The 18,643-nt window shown below is 40.0% G+C and overlaps 1 protein-coding gene across 19 annotated transcripts in view; it reads right to left on the bottom strand.

The window, feature by feature from the left end:
• The window catches only part of CLIP1 (CAP-Gly domain containing linker protein 1), a 123,791-nt gene that overhangs the window by 62,728 nt on the left and 42,420 nt on the right, over window positions 1-18,643 (bottom strand). For 18 of the 19 annotated variants that reach the window (XM_030583048.1, XM_030583049.1, XM_030583046.1 and 15 more), the window contains exons 4-6: window positions 5,695-5,819; window positions 4,969-5,185; window positions 1,285-1,482 (exon numbers count right to left, since the gene is read on the bottom strand). In XM_030583048.1, the coding sequence (XP_030438908.1) occupies window positions 1,285-1,482; window positions 4,969-5,185; window positions 5,695-5,819 (540 nt within the window). The remainder of the gene's footprint in view (window positions 1-1,284; window positions 1,483-4,968; window positions 5,186-5,694; window positions 5,820-18,643) is intronic. The other variant, XM_030583041.1, reaches the window with a different exon arrangement.

Here is an 18,643-nt window from a genome sequence, read left to right as displayed (position 1 = left end):
GGTAGAATCCCTGATCATCTGAGCTAATAGCCACTGATGGACCATTCTTCCATTAACGTGTCCAGTTCTTTTTTGAACCCAGTTATACTTCTGGTCATTACAACATCCCATAGCAATGAGCTTCACAGGTTAGTTGTGTAAAGTACTTCCTCTTGTATCAAACCCACTGTGCATTAAATTTCATCAGATGACCCCAGGTTTTTGTATTGTGTGAAAGAGTAAATAATACTTTTATTCATATCTTCCACATCACGATTCTCTATCATATCCCCCCCACCCCCTCTTAGTCATCTCTTTTCTAAAATGAACTGTCCTAATCTTTTTGGTCTCTCCTTGTATGGAAGCAGTTCCATACCCCTGATCATCATTGTTGCCATTCTCTGCACCTTTTCCAGTTTCTCTATATACTTTTTGAGATAGGGCAACAAGAACTGGACACAGTATTCAAGATGTTAGCAGATCATGGATTTATATAGTGACAGTATGATATTTTCTGTCTTATTTTCTATCCCTCTCCTAATAGTTCCTAACATTCTGTTAGCCTTTTTGACTGCTGCTAAGCACTGAGTGGAAGTTTTCAGAGAACTATCCACAGTGACTCCACAATCTCTTTCTTGGGTGGTAACAGCTAATTGAGAGCCCACTGCAGTATAAATATAGCTGGGATTATTTTTCTTCCAATATGCATTACTTAGCATTTATCAATGTTGAATTTCATTTCATTCCATATGGAATGGTCTCTCAAGGAATGTCGGGGATGCATAAGCATTTGGGATGTGTAAAAATAGACTGGCTGAAGGAATAGAATTTATACATTACAGATAATAATCCTGCAATGGCCACTTAGGGAATGGACTAGATAGCACCAAATAGTTAGCTTCTGTCTTTAGTCTACAATCTGGAAATGATTGTTAACAATATTTATTGTGAGCTTCTTAATTAAGTTATTATTGCCTAAGAGAGCTTGTTTCCAATGAGTAAGTTTAACAACAAATGTTAGAATGCCCCCTACCCAACTGCTCAGGGCACTGTACAACATTTAACAGTGTTTTTAAAATACCACCTCTTAAAATTCAGAATGAACTATAAACATAACTTCTTAAAAAGTCTCAACTTCACCATTCCAGGAACCTCTAAGAAGAGCAGTGGCTGCAAACTAGACTCAATTTTAAAATAGTGCCCATTACTCCCAAACTTGTCCAATCAAATAATAAAACCTAGTGTGAAGTTGAAAGAAGTTGGCTGTCCTACAAGCATCATGTCAAGAGCAGCATTATTTCTCACCTGATCATGTCCATCTCGAGCCAATGCCAGTTCCTGCTCTATTTCCCCTACATGACTTGTTGCTTTAGCAACCTCAGCCCTCTCCAGGTCCCTCTCTGCCAGAAGCTGTTCAATATGCTGCTGCTTCTCCTTCAGAGCCTCCTGGAGAGCAGTGGTGCCAGAAATTTTTCTTGCATATCTGGAAGATGTTTCTGTTAACTTCAAAAAAGCAAATATGTTAAAAACCTCATTATCAAATAAAAAGGAAGGATATAATCTTATTGTACAAGCATTCTGGGTGCTAGCTAAGCAGATGTTTATACCTGACTGCAGCTTCTCCCACACTTTATATATCAAAAGCAATGAGAGGGGAAGATAAATTATTTCCTGATTTGAAAATTAATTTCAAATTAGTTGCTCCAGAAGTTAATAAGGGACATGATTGTGCAGCAAAATTGTTACATGGCAATCAGCAGGTGTTGTAAATCAGACCGAAGAGTTCAAATGAAAAAAGGCTGGCCTTAATCTAAGATGGGTACTGTAGACTCAGTCGAAGGCTAGCTTGTTAGGTTGCTGCTAAGCACCTTTTTTTCCATGAGCCCTGGCTAGATATAAACATGTCCTCATAGTAAAATTAGACATTCTTCCCTTATATATGGAATCATAATCTTGGGTCACTTTCTGCAAAGTAAGAACATTTTAGGTTTCCAAATGGATTGTGAAAAGCCTTCCCCAGGAAGTCTCATTACCACCTTTTGTGTCTATGAAGGATGGATAAATATTGAGAGTAAAATTCTGCTGTCTTCATTTGAGACAATCTCCCACTGAAGCCAATGGGAATTTTCCTTGACTAAAAGGGAAAGTTCTTCAATCCTTGTCACTATCAGTACATTCTGAAGAAGTATAATTGATATCTGATAGGAATCACTCTGAGGATTTGAGTCAAACTAATAGTTTTTGGAAAGAACTGCTTTGGAATGACTAAAATTAAGGGTATAAATATAAACGAATCTATCTTCAAAATGTAATCTCTCTCAAATGAGACTAAAGCTTTGCTTGATCAAGTGTGCCCACTGTTCCACTTAATAGAATTGGCTCTTACAATGATTAGTGAGAATTTAGTGTGTCCTTATCCTCCATTTTGTCAAAAATTATTGCACTGGGCGGGACAGTGGCAGAACTGAAAGTACAAGAATTTCTACTACTGAGTAATAGTTATTGAACAAGTTGCGGGTGCAGCAAGTATTGAGATAGTAAATTTGTTATAATATGAAACAATTGACCTGAAACCTAGTAATCCAAACTTTCTTCCCAGGTCTTAAACTATAGATAGCATTTTTGATCCTAGTTCTTATCAAAATCTCAATTATTCAAAATCACAACCTTGCTCCCTGGGTAGATTAGTTTTAAACAGTATCACAGTAGTTTGTGACCAAGAGTGGGAACGTGTCTCTTTCATGGTCTTTCCAAAGACTGGACAATTGAACAATACTGCCATATCCAGTGGGGAATGCTGGCATTGGAGAACATCAGTCCAGACTTCCCTTTCTATGTTCTAAATTAAAAAGAATGGTTTTTGCCATTATCTTGCATTTGGGGGGGGGGGGGGGGAGAATGCATCTTCTCTCTCTTTTGACCACTAGGAATCGCTACAGATTCTAACATTTCCAAATTGGCTACGAATAACCTAGCTTTCCAAGAAAGTCTGCAAACACTGTACTTCTCAAGTGATTCAAAAAGTACTAGGGAGAATTACTTTAGCTCCTCCATCCCAGGAGCATGACAAAAACTCAGCTCATGTCTCTTCAATTCTGCAGATTTTCAAAGCACTTCATTTCATTAATGGTCTAAAAACTAAAACGTTTCAGTACTAGACAAAAAAGAATTCACATTAGGGGACAGACTCAAATAGCCACAGACAGCTTTTCTATATTACAGGCTCATATACCTTGGTGCTGGTGACTCATTGCATATGCAAGCGAAAAGAACAGAAGCCTTGGATAAATTAGAAGAATGGATGGAAGCCTGGTAAATTCCAGACAAGATATAAAATTACCAGAAAACATTCTATTTGGACTTTCAGAGTAGTAGAGATTTGCTGTGACTAAAATGTGAACACGATCAAAGAAACTTGGGGCTTCTTGCAATAAACAGCATTTTCCTCTGAGAGAAGAAAATGTCAAAAGATTATTTTGACAAGCAGAATCTCTTCTGCCACTGGACCCTTAAGCATTCATCCTCAATCAGAATGGAGTATAAGAAAGGGGACTGGAGCATTACTGTGACAAAATAAGTAACTCTCCAAAGACTATTAGAGCCTATAATTACATTCCCTCTTATGCTACGATCCTGTTAAGAATACTAAACTAAGCTGGATTGATCCAGGTCAGTACATGATGGGAGCCCTCCAATGAGTAAGCAGGTGCTGCAGAAGAACGGTCTTCGTCCATATGAGTCAGTACTGAACCAATGCACCTATATATGTTTAGGGGGCACTGTGCTGCTGGAAGTGGATATTTCAGAAAAGACTGAGAAGAAAAAAGGTGCCATTCACTTGTGGCGAATAAAGATCCATGTGCTTTTTATAATAAGGTGTTAGTCCTATTGTCCTGGCCAAGTGTTGACTTGGGTAACTACTCCTGCCCATGTGAAATCTGCTTCCGTTTCAAATGAATATGGTAACAATATCATCTTCCTTGTCTTAAACCAGCTGTTCAGTGGAGCTGTATGCTAGCGGCTCAGTTTCATTCCAGAGGTGGCTGAATTTCAGTAGCAGTTGACATGGTCCCTACATAGTCATCTGTATATTAATTTCTGGGGATTATAAAAAAAGCTCTGGAATCTTCTGGGGATGAATGGTGCAATAGAAAATTACTCCTACACTCTTAATTGCCTAGTTGTTAAGGAAGATATCAAGCTTTCCCAAGTTTGATATCAAGCTTTCCCAGAGGATTCCTAAGTTTCCTTTTTATTACACATGACCCAAGACTATGACATTTTATACCAAACTTTAAAAAATGAACATAAATATAAAATATATTAGGTCATAAATTAGTACTATGTTAAAATTAATCTCAACACCATACTTTGCAGCGTCTACTCCTTAAAAGCTCGCAGAATTAAAATCAATTAGGAAAAGAAAGAGGCTTCTTATCAGCAAAGGCAGATGTTGGATTTCCACATTACATTTCTTTACTGATCCATTACACACAACCATTTCTCCTATGGAAAAAGAAAAAGATATTGCATTTTGGTCTAGCTGAGGCTTCTAATATTACGCTTAGTCAGACACAAGTTCATCTCTGGAAACTTTAATGTGAGCCAAGTCTGCAAACGTTAATGGAGCTTTAGCAGAGAAGCAGCCCTGGAAAAATGGACAACTCTCTACAACGTGGATCCCGGAATACATTGATGCCCTTCATTTTGCTGACTGCATAAGCCCCTTCCTTATTGCAAAAACGTCAGTTAGTTTGAGTTAACTGTTAAATATATAAAGGTAAATGTATAAACATTTATCCATTCCTCAGGGCTAGCTAAGATTTCCTACATGCATGCTTTGAGTGAAACACAAAAAGAGCACAATGAAACATATTATGCTCTTCACAAGAATTGGTCTATCCTCAGTTTACATAAGCAAACCACAGGCATGTGCCATATGGGTTCCTGCTTGGAAATGTAAAGCATGCAATAGAAAAAGAACCTTACTAGTCCTGTACGGCTTGGCTTGCTGCTTACTGATGATGCCACAGAACTGAGAGAACTCAGGGAAGATGCACTTGGACTGCGTTTCAGAGCTGACGGCGTTGCAACCACTTTTCTCACAGTTGCCTTGGCTTTAGCTGGTGTGGTTGATGGAAATCCAATCTTGGTAACTTTGTGGACTGGTGCAAACAAGCCATATTTTGGCTGACACTGAAAATACCTTTAAAAAAAAACAAAAACAGATGAGGGCATTGAATAGATTAAGACTGCAGAGAATTACCTTTTCATGTACAGTATGGCAACTTCTAAGGAATTCCACATCAACAGTCTAAACAAGGGGAAGAGGTTGCTGGTATTAAGGCTGCTTAGCAATTTCCATTATAAAATTCTTACAGCCTCTTTACTGAGAAGCTCTAGCACTTCACTTGCAGAAAACTCAGCAGTTAGAAAGCTCTTGGCCTATAGAAATTCAATTCAGGTTTAGCAGAATTAAATCTCCATTTCCCTTCTGTCACATGCATTCTTCCAAGCAAACGGGGGCACCTCTTTGAGAAAAGGAAATCTTTCAAGACCTTCTGCTAGCTGCATTAAATTAATTATCATTATTTGTATTGTGTAACACCTAGAGACTGCTGTCAGGGATCAGGGCATCATGAGGTTTGGAAGATACATAAAACCCCAAGCAATTTTGTGTTACTGAAAGTTATTATTATAGGATTATAAACTAACCTTGTTCCAGCCACTGCTCCGTCATTCTTTCCCAGAGGCTCATCTAATTCTACTCCACACCACTCTCCTTTAGCAAAGTCAGTTTCCCCCAGAAAACGTACTACTCCAGCTTTGGTGCCACCAACCTGAAGAGGGGGGAAAAGTGTAATAATTTTTACTGAGTTTCCAAACTAAAACATCAAATCAGATGTAAAAATATTTAGCAATTTCATAAACACACTGCAAATTAAGGATTAAATGTGATTCATCCAGTAAGTATTTAGAAATATTTACTCTAACTTTACCACTGCTTCTATTTTAACATGTTGAGTGTGTCTCCAGAACCACAATCATGACTGAATAAGACTAAAAATATATTTACCACTACCCAGTGCAGATGTGGGGAACTGACAGCATTGGAACCTGGGTTGTAGCCAATTTCAGATGATCTGATGGTCCCTTCTAGCCTTAAACTCCATTACTCTAAATTAAGTTTTTCCTGCACCTATTTAGAATGGTTTATTATTGTAAGTTTGTGAGGGAAGGAGAAGACCCCACAGCACTTTAGCTTCCTCATTGGACTAATTCAGATTAGCTAAATACTATAATTATTCATACATTTAAAGGAAATATAAAGCACAAGCGTTGGCAGGCTTGCAAAAGGAAGCACTTATTTGAATGGGTTTTGTAGGGAAGAAAAGGCCCAGAAAGTGCTTTTTCTCAGCGTGTACTCCTGACCAGTGCATCCTAAATCATTCTCTTCGCTTAGAAGTGTTGGGAGACCTTTCCAGAAACCAAGATGGTGCTCTGCTCACTTACAGCACATCCGTGCAAGATACAGCTTCACCACTAAGAGAGGAAAGGAGGGGTTCAGTGTGACTGACCATCTACTACTGGAACAAGCCCAGCATGGCAGGAGTCTTGCAGGTCAGGGTAACGGTGTGTTGTGGCCTCCCTGTGAGAAAATCTGTGCAGCTTCTGCATCTAGCACTATAAGTTTCATATGCACCAAATGTCAATCAAAACTACTTTTTCAAGAGGTTCCCTCATACACCAAGGGCATTTTTGGCACTTCTTTTTGGTATTTGCAATTCTCAGCACACCCTGCAGTGAAAAGGAATCTATACCTTGGACAAGAAACTTAAAGTGACCTGCCAAGACAATAAAATGGGTTTGTATCACTTCTCTTATTTATCACGTTCAAAGCCTGATCTAGATTTTAAAATACTGCTTTTTTACATTAGCAATTCAGGCCTCGTTCACTCCATTTTCCTGAGAAACTCTCTGGATGACTAGAGCACTAATAGCTTTGTTTCATCATAGATATGAAGGAAACGAAACCTGACTGGGAGGGGGGGTGATTTTTATTTAAACGGTTTTATTTTTATTTACACCTATTTATTTGAGAAGCCTGAATTCTCATTAAAGAATCAACACTCCTTCCATTAATGACAGAGAAAGCTTCGAATATGCATATCAGGAACCTCCAAAAAACAGGGAAGTTCAGAATTTTCTCTCCTATTTCTAAAGTGAAAAAACAAGCAGGAAAGTGCCTTTCTGGTGGTCTTTATACACCTCTACCCAGATACAACACGACCTGATATAACACGAATTTGGATATAATGCGGTAAAGCAGTGCTTAGGGTGGAGGCAGGGTTGCGCACTCCAGCGGCTCAAAGCAAGTTCGATATAATGCAGTTTCACCTATAACAGTGTAAGATTTTTTGGCTCCTGAAGACAGCGTTATATCAGGGTAGAGGTGTACCTGCTAAACGAGGCAGATCTGTGTTTTTCCCCTGCACATTTAATCTACAGAGTATCTTTATGTCTTTGTTTTTATGCTGGTATAGTAAGTCATTTTTGCTCGGGGGGGGAACAAACACTTTATATTTACGATTAACAAAACACAGGTAAATATAGTACTAGGAAAATGTTTGGTACCTGGTGCTTCTGGCATGGAAAAGACAGTGTTTATCCTCATTCGTAAAAGAGCAACAAGAAAAAAAAATCTAAGTTGACAGACCGGAAGTCACATGGGATCCCAACACCTTTTTACATTCCAGTATAACTAGCATGCTTCATATTCAGTATTTCCCTGAAAGAACTATTCCCTGAATCCAAATGTGTTCCCTCCTCCCTCAAATCATCCAACTTTTCTCCCAGGGCTAAACAGCAAACACACATCTCAAAATAAAATCTAAAGGGGGAAAAAAAAAAAACAACAAAAAAAAACCCCAACAGAAAATGAAGCTGCAAAGTCAATGCCAGACTCATTACACTGCCCTCATCCCACACCCTGTGTACTTTAAACGAGGAAGCAACCAAGAGTGTTAGAGAACTAAAAAATTTGCCTTTGAGCTCTTGTCAAATATCCATCCATCTATTTCTAACCCCACTGCAATATCTCAGATTTCACCAAATCTTTGATTTTACAGAAATACTGGCCCTAAATCTCTACTATAAATCTGATTTAATTGCAGCTTTCTACTCTTGCACAGAAGCTATAGATCTGCCTGAAATAAAAATTTAAAGTTAGATCGTTAGATATCATATGTTAAGTGCTCAGACTTACTGAAATGTATGAACAATTTTAAAATAGGTACGAAGAAAACGAAATGCAGAGGAACAGCCAACTGCTAAAGTTGTAACACTTCAACTATGCCTATAAAATTAAAGTGCCAGAAACCTTCTACTGTGGATGTAATTATACCAGCATAAGCACTTTTATACCAGTGCAGCTTATATTGGTATAACTGGGTCCACAATGGGGCTTTTACTGGTATAACTATTTCAGTTTAAAAAAAAAAAAATCACACTCCCCTAACCAAAATGGCTATACAGATAAAATTTTTCAAATACAGACCAGGCCTTAGTCTCATATGGCTAAAGTGCAAGTCATCCTGCTACTAAAATACTCCTTGCCAATAGTATCACTGAATGCAATTTACTACAGCCCTTAAAATATGGAAAAGAAGTTGCTGGAGAAGTATATCAAAAAGCTGCGCAACATCCACGATTTGTTGTATTTGGAGGCATGCTTATTTCAGAATGGAGCATAAATTAACAAGTAAAAAAAGCCTTGTACAAGAGTTTAAAAAAGTTAAATGAATAATAGGGCAACATTACAACGTGATGAAGACAGCTACTCTGTGACCTTCACTCACACTGAGGCAGGCCACTAAATAACTGAACAGCAAAGAGAAGGCCTGCCAAATATTTTTAGCTGATCATCACACTCAACATATTCAAGATGGATAACATCAAATAATAACGAACCAATGTGGTTAATAGAGACTTCTGGCCTTTGTGGGATAGAGAAATTCAGTTTAGGGTCCCAGCTGGGGTTTCATTGAAAAAGTGGGAAAACACAGTGATCAAATAGAACTGGTCATAAATTCTAAGACTACATACATTTACCCCAACATGATGTTAAGGAATGAAAGATGTTCGTCTCTAGTTTACAAGCATTCATTTAAAAAACTTCCTGAAGAAACCAGGTGGGTGTGAATTAACCAAATTATGTGAATAGGCATCTTTATATAATTCCGCATTTCTAAACAGGGAGAGGAGTGGAGTGTGGTAGTATACTACCGCAGTGGCTACATTCAAGGATCACATTCATCCTTTTTACCCCAACATCACATTGGGAGCTGATGTTCAGTAGCTTGTCTACCATGACTTCAATATCCTTTTCAGAGTCACTGCTTTCCAAGATACAGTTCTCCCATTCTGTAGGTATAGCCAGCAATCCAGATCTCTCTTTCTGACTGCCCTGTCATCATGACTAACCACTCTGTCGATCTTTGTGTCATCTGACAATGTTATCAGCAGTAATTTTGTATTTACTTCCAGTCATTACTGAAAGAGTCGAACAGAATTGGTCCTAATACCAACCCTGCCAAACACCCCCTTCGATAATTCTCCATGACAACTACTTTTTGAAAGGTCAGTTAGGCCATTCTTAATCCATTTAACATGTGCTTTATTGATATTGTATAGTGATAATATTGTAATCAGACGGTTGTACAGTATTAAGTGAAACACCTTATAAAAATCTAAATATATCACACTGATGCCATTACCTTTACCTATCAAACTTGTAATCTCATCAGAGACAAAATCAGATTTGACCAGACCTATTTTCCATAAAACTATGTTGACCACCATTAATAATATTCCTATCCTTTAAGACTTTTTCAACTGAATTCCATATCAACTGTTCCATTGTTTTGCCCAGATTGATGTCAGACTAACTGGCCTATAGTTAACCAGGTGATCCTGCTTGCCCTTTTTTGAATATTGGCACAACACTAACACTTTTTGCTTGATTAGTTGCCTGAAGCATCCGCTAAAGAACCTGAACCCATAGTTGAGCTTGCTTAAAAAACTAAAAAACAAAAACTCCTGATAGCGTGGCTTTCATCAATGTGTAAAACTATATGGGAATCCAAATGTCAGTAACTGAAGACATTCCATAGAATTGCAGAAGAGGAAACTATTTGGAAAATGTTTGGACTAATTCCATGGTGCAAAAGACTCATACAAATTTACAACTGCAAAAGCACAAAGCTCCAGTGAAACAAAGAATTGCTTTCTGAGCCATCCAACATGTAAACTAGCAAAACTAAGTCCAAGTTGTTCTGACTGTTCCCTGGACATTCTTCCCCTTGGAGAAAAAAATCCACCTCTCCCATCCTCACTAAAAAAAAAAAGTGTAGTGCTCTATACAGAAACAAATTTAAAGTATCAATAGGTAGATATAAGAGATTAATTGCTTATGTGTCTTAAATGTTATTCCATCCTGGTGTCTCACATTTAATTTAAAATTAACCAATCACCTTGCTGTGCCAGTAATTAAAACGGCAAAGTAAATATATGGGCTTATCTTTAAGCAAATTAGAAGAAAGACATCTTGCCCTAATGTTTATTCACAGGCAACATTAAAAGTACAATGATATTTTACATACACAATCACCAGGGTTATGGGCAAAGTCAAGTTTAGCTTTGTTTATTCCCAACTGAATGTCATCTGACTTGCTGATTGCAATGTTCTCGTGTTTTTAAAAATCTAGTAAATACATGGGGTATAGTTATAAAATTTAACCATTGTAAAACCACTGTAATCGCTCCAAATTCAGTTCTTGCAATCTGTACATAAGGCAGTTAACTTTTTTCCATACTATTATTTCTTCTAACAAGCCTTTGGTTGTCAAAACTAGCGTAGAATGCCAAGAAGTAGGAAATATGGATTCATGCTGCAGTTAAGCAAGCTACAGATGCAGCTCTAAACAGCCAAAGAGAAGAATCTGTATTAGTGATGCAATGTGCTAAAAATATTTTGGGGGGAGTCAAGCCACCTCTTATATAAGGTACCATAGTTCAGAAGAACATAATTAGCTGAAAATGAGAAGAATAATGGAAACACATGTATTTACAGCACAATGCTTATATAGCGATACAAATCTGAGAACTATGCTGTGAATGTCATAGTAAAATTTGGCCCTTGGATAACAGAGTTGATATAGCACAATATCCTTCACACCAAAACAGTTTAATTTGGCTAAGAACCCTGCCCACACATCTTTAACAATCGGAAGTCTGCAAGATCTATGTTTTCATTAAAAAATAAATAAATCCCTAATTAGGTCTGAGGAGGCACCAGCATTCTCATTCTCTCTCTCTCTCTCTCTCAGGTGCTAGGCTGGCTGGATCTTGCTCAGGGTCTAACTGGTCACCATAAGTGGGGTCGGGATTGGCAGAGACCTCAATGGGTGGGGAGGGGGCTTGCCCATAGTTCTCTGACAGGTTCACCTTGGAACACAGATTTCAAGGGACAAAATTGACAAGCAAGCATGTTCTCTTATGAATTCACGTCCATTATCTCAATGTGAGGAAGTAACTTTCAACAAACAACTTACAGTGAGCAATAAGATAGAATGAGAGATTAGTTTTCACTGAGTCCACACAAGGTGAACACCCTCTTATAAAAAGGCCACATCAGCATATGCCTGCTAATCTAGATTGTAATATTTTTTGACCATATGGACAAGTTGCAGCTTTACCATTCATCTGCAGAAGCACCAGATTTGTTACACCATAATAAAGCTGTAACTCTGGTTAAATGAATGAAGGAACTTTAATCCCTTGAGAAGGTTAGTTTGACAAGAGATTGTTAAATAGAGCGTCTAACCCATCCAGGAACAGGCCAGACTTAGATATTCATTTTTCTCTGAGTTTTGGAAGGATAAGAAAAAGTGAAATGGATGTATCTGAATTTAGAAAGACTTTTAAACACATCCATCTTGCTCAAACCATATTGCTGGTGTTGCATTTACCTTTTGGGAAAAGGATAGAGGGATTATTTCCAAAAATGTGATCACATTAATTCATTTTATCTGCCTGGAAAGTGCAATATTCCTCAAGAGAGGAATCTCCAAAATTATTTTCTCATTAATACTGTTATTTCAACAAGATACCTTCATGGATAAAATACATAAAATAAGTGATCTCTTATGGATCAAATAGAAAGTGCCTGCAGTACCACAGCAAATAATCTCTCGTTTTCAGTTGGTTTCACAGCCTTCCTACTCTTAGAAAAGAGCTACGCTGTACCAACAATGCAATTATGGTGTTGTGGTCCAATGAAACAGAAGAAGCTGACGCTAATTAGCTTTTCAAATGGCAAATACTCAGATTTGCTATTTTGCAATAATCCCAAAATATGGACTGCCTATGGTTATTACTTTTTCCTCTTTGAATACCACTGCTAATTCACATCCAGATTCTGGCATTTACTTTAGATGTAAAATGTTGTCTTGATTATGTTAATTCTCATTCTACCTGAATTAAAGGCTCCATTTGGTTCCTTAACTATTTTTTATTGATAAATTAGACACTAGTACAATAAATAAGATCAGAATTAAAAGGAGTCATACCAAAATCATTAACTTTGTTAAATACTGAAAAACTAAAGTGATGTTTATAAAATACCCATATACTAGTATGTTTTATTTCCTTTGGCTGGCTAGAAATTTGGACAATTATTGCAATTTCCTTAAGACAACCAGGCAACTAATGAGAACACAACTTGTCTGAGACTTTGCATGCCCTGAAGTACTGTCTGTCTGTTTTGATATTCATGGAACCTTTTATGTGAGGACACGATGTTATCTGCCCTTTGAAAAAAAGCAAGCCTCCAGTTCTTTTCAGTTCAGTTTTGCTTCTTGTGCTCCTTGTTCATACAGGTAAGCCACAGTTATATTGTGTACTTGATGTGAGGTCTCTCAGGTGAGCTTGCACTGTCAACATAACTAGACCATCTTCTTTGAATTCTACCAGACGGATTCAGTAGTATTTCTCTTCCTTTGACAAGCAGTGTCTCTGAGTACATGCCCCACTTACGCTCCGGTCATCACTATCCTTCTTAATAGACACTAAGGGCTTGTCTACATCACAAAGTTGCAGGGCTGGTGAGGGGGTTACAGCGCTGCAACTTAGGAGGTGTACACATCTGCAGGGCATCACCAGCGCTGCAACTCCCTATTTGCAGCGCTGGCCGTATTCCCGTTTTGTCTCGGGTGTAGAGGATCCAGCGCTGGTGATCCAGCGCTGGTAATCAAGTGTAGACACTTACCAGCGCTTTTCTTGACCTCCGTTGAATAAGCAGATATCCCAGCATACCTGAGGAAGCCTCTCTGGTAATCAAGCAGGTCTCCTTCCCCGCGGTTTGCTCCGGTGTTCTCCGAATCCCCCCCCCCCAAGCGGGTTTCCTTCCCCACGGTTTGCAGGGGGGTTCGGGGAACGCAAGAGCAAACCGCGGGGAAGCAGGTCTCTTTCCCCGGTTTGCTCTCGCGTTCCCCGAACCCCCGTGCAAGCAGGTCTCCTTCCCCGGTTTGCTCTCGCGTTCCCCGAACCCCCCTGCAAACCTGTATAGGGCCAGCACTGCAGAGTGGCCACACTTACAGCAACCAGCGCTGCAAGTGGTGTTAGATGTGGCCACACTGCAGCGCTGTTGGGCGGCTTCAAGGGGGGTTCGGGGAACGCGAGAGCAAACCGCGGGGAAGGAGACCTGCTTCCCCGCGGTTTGCTCTCGCGTTCCCCGAACCCCCGAGCAAGCAGGTCTCCTTCCCCGCGGTTTGCTCTCGCATTCCCCGAACCCCCGAGCAAGCAGGTCTCCTTCCCCGGTTTGCTCTCGCGTTCCCCGAATCCCCGAGCAAGCAGGTCTCCTTCCCTGCGGTTTGCAGGGGGGTTCGGGGAATGCGAGAGCAAACCGCGGGGAAGGAGACCTGCTTGCTCGGGGGTTCGGGGAACGCGAGAGCAAACCGCGGGGAAGCAGGTCTCCTTCCCCGCGGTTTGCTCTCGCGTTCCCCGAACCCCCCTTGAAGCCGCCCAACAGCGCTGCAGTGTGGCCACATCTAACACCACTTGCAGCGCTGGTTGCTGTAAGTGTGGCCACTCTGCAGTGCTGGCCCTATACAGCTGTACTAATACAGCTGTAACAACCAGCGCTGCAAAATTGTAGATGTAGACATACCCTGAGATAAGATAAGATCTTTCAGGGCTCCTTTCTCTGTGTGACTGATGTACGATGGAAGCTAGAACTATATCTATATCGGTTTTGGACCAAGATTAGTTTCCTGGCAAAAGTATTTGGGAGAGCTGAATATGGCAACATGCAGCATTATGAAGTTCTACTCCAAAGTTAATACACAAAAAATAACTGTTGTGAAACAATTACATACTTGAAACAAGTCCACAGAAGAAAGGAAACTAACTTATAAGCCATTCTTCCAACCACAAACTGGTGTTGGAAGGCTAGTAATGCTAGAGGGCAGAGTTAAGGTTATGCAGTGAGTCAGTGGTATGTAGTAGTGGCAATGAAGGAACAAACAGTAGGTATCAGAAAATGAGTTAAACTTTTAATTTTCTTGCTTTCGTTTTAGGTATGTTATAGGGCAGTGGTTCTCAAAGCTGGTCCGCTGCTTGTTCAGGGAAAGCTCCTGGCAGGCCGGACTGTTTACCTGCAGTGTCCACAGGTTCAGCCAATCACGGCTCCGACTGGCCGCAGTTCGCCGCTCCAGGCCAATGGGAGCTGCAGGAAGGGCGGCCAGCACATCCCTCGGCCCGCGCTGTTTCCCGCAGCCCCCATTGGCCTGGAGCGGCGAACTGCGGCCAGTGGGAGCCGTGATTGGCCAAACCTGCAGATGCAGCAGGTAAACAAACCGGCCCAGCCCACCAGAGTGCTTACTCTGAACAAGCAGTGGACCAGTTTCGAGAACCACTGTTGAAAGAGCTCAACTGTCTCACAACAAAAAGTGGTATATTAATTTCTTAGTGTATTTAATACGTAAATGATTTAGACATGGGAAACAGACCTATGGCTGGACTTCTCTGGCATACACAACATCTCAGCAGCTGCATATAAAGCCTTCTCCATTGTAGGAGAAAAATCCGATAGAGGAGCATAGCAGCTGATGGAGAAAGCTGTGTGCATGAAAGAGAACGTTTAAATGTCAGCTACTGGTTCTGCTTACATTTTCAGTTATGAAAGCACAAAAATATCCTTAATCCTAAACAGTTTTCTCAGTGTACCAATCTACTAAAAACTCACCTCTTTACCATTTTTTGTGAAAGCTCGTGTGTGTGTGTGTGTGTGTGTGTGTGTGTGTGTGTGTGTGTGTGTGTGTGTGTGTGTGTAAAAAAATAGTCAACAAAAAGGTCAGTCTGTCAAGGATGAATTGCTGACAGACCAATTTCAAACAATGCCCACTAAATATGTATTTAAAAAAACCCAAACATTACATAGAAAATGCAAACATAAAAAGTAACAAATTTCACAGTGAAGGGCCACCTGCATGTAAACAGAAATGTAAGCCCCATATTAAATCCATTTCAGAATGCAATCTTAACTAAGCAGCTGCAACCCACACCTCTACAAAGTAAGATTGCCATTTTGAATTTCCCTCCAAGAACTGGATTTCCTTTGTAAGGTATCCATAAAGACTCCCAAGCAAGCAACTGTTTACAATGGAACTCTACTGCTCCTGTGCTTTACAAACCTAAACTCCTGAAGGCTCACCATTTTTGTTCTGTAATTCTGAATGTTTGCCCATTCAAGAACGGGCACAGGACATATTCCTAATAATTTTCAGTAGGTCATGACTATTCCGACATTTACAAAAAGTTTCTAGTAGCTATCAATCAGGCCAGGAACTGAGAAGAATGCAGCTGGCATTTCAATTTTAGATGTTGTGATGGCATAGTCGAACTAGAGTGTCAGAGAGTGTCAGTAGGTGTTCAGTAGGTCTGGGAGGTTAAATTGTCCCCTGGAGGAAGAACCACTATTCCTGTGGTGAGTACAGGAGTACAAACTGTTTGTGCCACAGAACTTGTCTTACTGTATAATAATAAATATTACAAAAAAGTCAGTGTAACCTCCCTGCTGTGGGTAAGACAACAATGCTCTATCCTCAAATTGAAGTGGTCTGACTGCATTTAAACCACCCAATAGAGACTGAACATACAGGCATGTTAAAGTAGTTAAGAGCAGGTCTTTCCTAGCAACTGATGCTGACCGACAGTTCTAAAGTCTGCCTCCAGCACTTGGTCAGTGACTTTCAACTCTGAAGTTATGGATAGTGGAGCACAGTTTGGGCGAGGCAGGGGAAAGTGCCTTTAAAACCAGATAGGCTTATGCAGCTGCAACGTTCAGCTAAGTTTACTTATTTTTGTACTAAAGAAATCAACTCTGGAGATTTAAATGTATTGTTTGGGATGACATCAGCAGAGTACAATCTAGCATCTAGAACACTGGAGAACACAGATTAGTCCAAGAAGTTTTATTTTTAAATCTAACACACACTGATGCAAATGTTGAAGCTCAGCTACAAAAGACCCACACACATTAAAAAAAAAAAGAAAAAAAGAAAAATGTATTGATAATTTAACTTCTATATTTTACCCTTGCATGATGTACTATGTTGTAGTTTATTAATTATTTGCATTACAGTACTCTGTGTGGCCCAATCAAAAATCACGGTCCCAATGTGCTTGGCATTGTACAAAACAAAGTCACTGCCACAGAGAACTCACAGTCTAGAAGTCTGACAAGACAACAGGCAAACCAAGGATCAGGGAGGATGAGGTAGTGGTAAAATGAGCATAAGAAGCAGTCTCAGCTTGCCACCTGCCTACTCACTGTCAGATTGCAGTGTTCAGTATTTATAATGGCAGAGGAGAATCTTGAGGAGGACAAGATTTTGATAAGAAGTTTTTCTCCCATGCATTGGGGCAGCATAGGGGAAGTCAGAAAGGTTCTTGAGAGAGAAGAGGACTAATGCAGTGGCTCTCAACCTTTCCAGATTACCATACCCCTTTTCAGGAGTCTCATTTGTCTTGCGTACCTCTACGTTTCACCTTACTTTAAAAACTACTTGCTTACTTGCTGGCTGGTGAGTCTTGCCTGCATGCTCAGGGTTTAGCTGATCGCCATATTTGGGGTCGGGAAGGAATTTTCCTCCGGGGCAGACTGGCAGAGGCCCTGGAGGTTTTTCGCCTCTTCTGCAGCGTGGGACATGGGTCACTTGCTGGTGGATTCTCTGCAGCTTGAGGTCTTCAAACCACAATTTGAAGACTTCAATAACTCGGACATAGGTTAGGGGTTTGTTATAGAAGTGAATGGGTAGGGTTCTGTGGCCTGCTTTGTGCAGGAGGTCAGATTCGATGATCATATTGGTCCCTTCTGACCCTAAAGTCTATGAGTCCAAGTGTCATAGCACGACGTTACTAAAAAATTGCTTACTTTCTCATTTTTACCAATTAAATGTGTCACTTGGAATATAAATATTGTACTTACATTTTAGTGTATAGTATATAGAGCAGTATAAACAAGTCATTGTAAAAATTTTTAGTTTGTACTGACTTAAATTAATGCTTTTTATATAACCTGTTGTAAAACTTGGCACGTCTAGATGAGTTGATGTACCCCCTGGAAGAGCTCTGTGTACCCACAGGGGTACATGTACCCTTGGTTGAGAACCACTGGACTAACGAATGGGCAATGAAGTCTGACAGTGTTGGAGGAGCAAAGGCAGCAGTCAACCTCCTGATAAAGTCAGCGCCGACAGATGGGGAGGGTGGGTTAAATGATGGATCTTTAATTTTTATTGACACAGCAGAAACAAAATCTCCTCAGCTTCACTCTGCCAGTGAATCAAGCCTCACCTCTCACTTCACATTACTCTTTTGTACCTTCTTCCACGCTGCCCCTATGCTTGGATCTCCCTCTCTATTCTGGCATGCCTAACAAGCACCCTCTCCTGTCAAATTCCCCCTGAAAACTCACTCTCCCCCCTCCATGAAGTGCAGACATGTTAATCCTTGTCTGCAAAATGCTATCACCATCCCATCATATTTTCAAGATAAAACATAGAGGAATACAGAGGAAGATCCTGTGTGATCAGTCTGCAAGCTCCTCAGGCAATGACTTACAGCACCAACTAACTAGACTGTTGGTGTTTAAGTAGCTAAGACTAGCAGGGAGATATTCTTTATGAAGAACTCTCTACCCCTTTTATTCTCTCTCTCTCTCTCTCACACACACACACACACACACACACACACACACACACACACACACACACACACACACACACACACACACACACACACACACACACACACACACACACACACAAAAAATGCATGAGACAATAAAGATACCCCTAATTCCTTTTCAGACACTAGTAAACTTTGGGGAATTGGACCAGTAGCTCACCATTCACTTGACACATTCAATAATCTCCTAGAAATTGTATCCCAGTTTTTCAACTCACCTTTTCACCACAGAATCATTACCTGTATAGTATCACCACAAATAAAACAATAACATCCATGCAATTTTCTTGACAAGATTTTCACAGCATGTTCTGAGATGCTGTATGTGCCAGTAGTACAAATTCCTGCCCTGTCT

This window comes from Gopherus evgoodei, chromosome 13 (assembly GCF_007399415.2).
Source record: "Gopherus evgoodei ecotype Sinaloan lineage chromosome 13, rGopEvg1_v1.p, whole genome shotgun sequence".
Classification (NCBI taxonomy): Eukaryota; Metazoa; Chordata; order Testudines; family Testudinidae; genus Gopherus; species Gopherus evgoodei.
Note: the sequence above shows the minus strand (reverse complement) of the source record. Positions and strands in the feature narration are given on the sequence as shown.